At 54.5% G+C, this 3,801-nt stretch overlaps 1 protein-coding gene across 3 annotated transcripts in view; it reads right to left on the bottom strand.

The window, feature by feature from the left end:
- Nucleotides 1-2,213: 2,213 nt before the first annotated feature.
- Nucleotides 2,214-3,801, bottom strand: part of zfc3h1 (zinc finger C3H1-type containing) — a 27,350-nt gene continuing 25,762 nt past the window's right edge. For all 3 annotated transcript variants that reach the window (XM_088079481.1, XM_088079484.1, XM_088079482.1), the window contains exon 35: nt 2,214-2,852. In XM_088079481.1, the coding sequence (XP_087935607.1) occupies nt 2,715-2,852 (138 nt within the window). In that variant the 3' untranslated portion in view covers nt 2,214-2,714. The remainder of the gene's footprint in view (nt 2,853-3,801) is intronic.

The raw sequence follows: 3,801 nt of genomic DNA, 5'->3' as shown, positions 1-3,801 counted from the left end.
ATGGAGATCAGAGTTTGATGCCGAGTGAGGCGAGCGACTCACCTGAAGGACGAAGACGATGATGAAGATGAAGACGATGATGGTTGATGCCCACTGCTCAGTGACCGGTCTCTCTACTCTTTATCCTTTATGATGAGGCATCAGACCCTGTCTCCTCGTCCCCCCCTCTGTCCCGCAGGACATTTGCATAGAGACGTGTTTGTTTGTTACTCGGGATGCAAATCCTCTCCGGCTCAGGTTTTGGTCTGAGCTGAGGGTCGAGGCTGCTGATCACCATTATTATATATCACCCCGCCGCGGTGAATCGAGGTATCGGGGCTCCGTTGATGACGGCTTTTTATCGAGGTCGTGCACGCGCCGAACTCAGAGTGAACACGCTCAGAGCTGATTGGACTGATTCAGATCAGCTGATCTGGACCCAAAACTCAGAGTTTCTCCTCTCAGAGTAGATCGGCTCAGAGCTCAGAGTCTCTGGAAAAACCCCCAGGCCTGATGATTGGACTTTGTCTGTCTCTGATGTCTCTGGAGGACACAGGAGAGTACAGAGATCCGTGTGGGCTTCGGTGCTCAGCTCTGCTGCTGACGCTGTGTGTCGTCGAGGTCGCTATGACCCGGAGGACCAGGACCACTAACCACTGAATTTACCCAAAACACACTTCTTCAGATTCAGAGTAAAAATTATGTTAAGCGATGCTGAAAGAGAATGAGTGCACGAAAATCAGCGTATGAGCGTAAAAATCGATCAATAATCCTTTAGAGCTCACGTTGAAATCTCACGCTCAGACCGCCCTGCACACGCTCAGACCACCCTGCACACGCCCTGCACACGCTCAGACCACCCTGCACACGCCCAGCACACGCTCAGACCGCCCTGCACACGCCCTGCACACGCTCAGACCACCCTGCACACGCCCTGCACACGCTCAGACCGCCCTGCACACGCTCAGACCACCCTGCACACGCCCTGCACACGCTCAGACCACCCTGCACACCGCCCTGCACACGCTCAGACCGCCTTGCACACGCCCTGCACACGCTCAGACCACCTTGCATTCGCCCTGCACACGCTCAGACCACCCTGCACACGCCCTGCACACGCTCAGACCACCCTGCACACGCCCTGCACACGCTCAGACCACCCTGCACACGCCCTGCACACGCTCAGACCACCCTGCACACGCCCTGCACACGCTCAGACCGCCCTGCACACGCTCAGACCGCCCTGCACACGCTCAGACCGCCCTGCACACGCCCTGCACACGCTCAGACCACCCTGCACACGCTCAGACCACCCTGCACACGCCCTGCACACGCTCAGACCGCCCTGCACACGCCCTGCACACGCTCAGACCACCCTGCACACGCCCTGCACACGCTCAGACCGCCCTGCACACGCCCTGCACACGCTCAGACCACCCTGCACACGCCCTGCACACGCTCAGCCCGCCCTGCACACGCTCAGACCGCCCTGCACACGCCCTGCACACGCTCAGACCGCCCTGCACACGCTCAGACCGCCCTGCACACGCCCTGCACACGCTCAGACCACCCTGCACACGCCCTGCACACGCTCAGACCGCCCTGCACACGCTCAGACCGCCCTGCACACGCTCAGACCACCCTGCACACGCTCAGACCACACGCTCAGACCGCCCTGCACACGCTCAGACCGCCCTGCACACGCTCAGACCGCCCTGCACACGCTCAGACCGCCCTGCACACGCTCAGACCACACGCTCAGACCGCCCTGCACACGCTCAGACCGCCCTGCACACGCTCAGACCACCCTGCACACGCTCAGACCACCCTGCACATTCAGTTTTTCAAAATCAAAATATTATTGTGATTTTCTACTTTTATTCAGTTTTTAACCAACATCCGTCCGACTCATGAACACGAAATACTCGTTCATTTCTACGTTTTAACCCTTCAAATTTCAAACATTATAAAGACACTCTGTCCCTGTGAGGACATTTTAGACACGCTGTCTCCGTTAGAACATTTTAAAGACACTCTGTCCCTGTGAGGACATTTTTAAGACACTGTCCCTGTGAGGACAGTTTAGACACACTGTCTCCGTTAGAACATTTTAAAGACACTCTGTCCCTGTGAGGACATGTTTCAAGTCATTGTGTCCCCGTGAGGACATGTCAGAGACAGATTCTGTATAGTGAGGGACAGACAGAGACACAATAAGACATCAGAGACATATCTTTAATGTTCAGAAAATAATTTAATAACATTTGAATCCAACATATAAAAACATCAGCGGAGGACTCCGGAGACGCTGCGTCTTCATCACCAGTCTGACAAAAAGAAAACGTCCCGCAGGTGTCCATCTGTCCCTGCGTGTCTCACAGTGTCTCTCAGACGGACGAAGACGAGGCCCAATGAAAAGATCAAAAATAAAGTCTGCTGTTTCCTCAGGAGACAAAGAAAAGACAACGTGCAGCACTACTCTCAGACACACAGGGGGTCAAACAGCACAGTGAGATGTCCCCCCGTCCCCAACCCCAGGGTCAAACCAAATCAAAAGGGAGGAAATGAATCCAACTCAAAGGGACAGAGACAGAACAGGGAGGACACGAATCACTCAGCAGCTACTCATACTTACGTCCATGGTGCTGTCCCCGAGGACGAGTCAGGGGGACGGACGGGACGTCTGTCTTACCTCGTCTACATCACTGTGTCTATTTCTACTGTCTGAGTCTGAATCACTGATGTCCAGTCTGCTCTGAGGACGTCTCTGCAGCGAGACACTCACTGAGACTGACTCCCACCTGCTGACACCTGTCCACCAGCGTCCTCAGTCTGTCCCCACTCCGTCCTGCAGACGCTTCGAACAGCAGTCGCTGCACAGAGTCACAGAGACAGACAGGAGGGAACAGACAGGAGAGAGGACATGGAGAGAGACAGGAGGGGAAAGACAGAGAGAAGACAGCGAGAGAGACAGGAGGGGACAGATAGAGAAGACAGACAGAGAGGTGAGGATGGGGGAACAGCAGGTGCCAAAAACATTACATCTTCGTCTCACATGTCACTTCCTGTGTCTCCTGTCAAAATAAAACTCTGATTTAAAGTCAAAATAAAAAAGTGTTCTAAGTTAAACATCACCAGACGCATTGAGACAGGAGGACAGAGTGTCCCTATGGAGGACAGAGTGTCCCTCAAGAGGACCGAGTGTCCTCGAAGGGAACAGATGTCTGTCCAGCTCCTGTTTAGTGACTGGGGTGTCTCTGGGGGACTCCGCTGTATTTTTTCTTTCTGGTTTATTTTTAAAAATGTTGATGTGATTTTTAAAATTTTCTGTAGAATTTTAAAAACAAATAAGAAAACCCCGCCAAAATAAAACCGCAGAACGACATCATTCATCAAACTGTGGTGTCCCCGAACACGCCAGGAGGGACGGACACGAGGAGGACGCCCTCGGTCTAAAGCGTTTACGGCGCGCCAAAGTCCATTCTGCTAGTTAACCGGCCGATAATCTGGGTGGCAGGTGCGGCGCTGAGGGGGTGTGTTCTGGGCGGAGCATGAATTAACCAATCAGTGCTCCGGCTCCCTTTTAAAGCCAGGGGCACCGGGAGCCGGCGGACTGCGATCTAAATGTGAGAGCGTGAGGTGAAGGCGCGCGAGCAGATAATCCGCTGAGGAAGCGGAGGCGAGGGGACGCGGCGGTGCAGGTTCACTCATTTGTCGGAGCCTCCGGAGCGGCCTGACAGTGACGTGAGGAGGAGGAGGGGTTAACGACGCTCGCCGCTCAGCGCAGAAATCAAACAGAAATGGGAGGAGCCAGCTGATCCG

The sequence above is a fragment of the Plectropomus leopardus genome, chromosome 7 (assembly GCF_026936395.1).
Source record: "Plectropomus leopardus strain MGB_pleo_1.0 chromosome 7, ASM2693639v1, whole genome shotgun sequence".
In the NCBI taxonomy this organism is placed as follows: domain Eukaryota; kingdom Metazoa; phylum Chordata; class Actinopteri; order Perciformes; family Serranidae; genus Plectropomus; species Plectropomus leopardus.
This window is presented reverse-complemented; position numbering and strand designations above follow the sequence as displayed.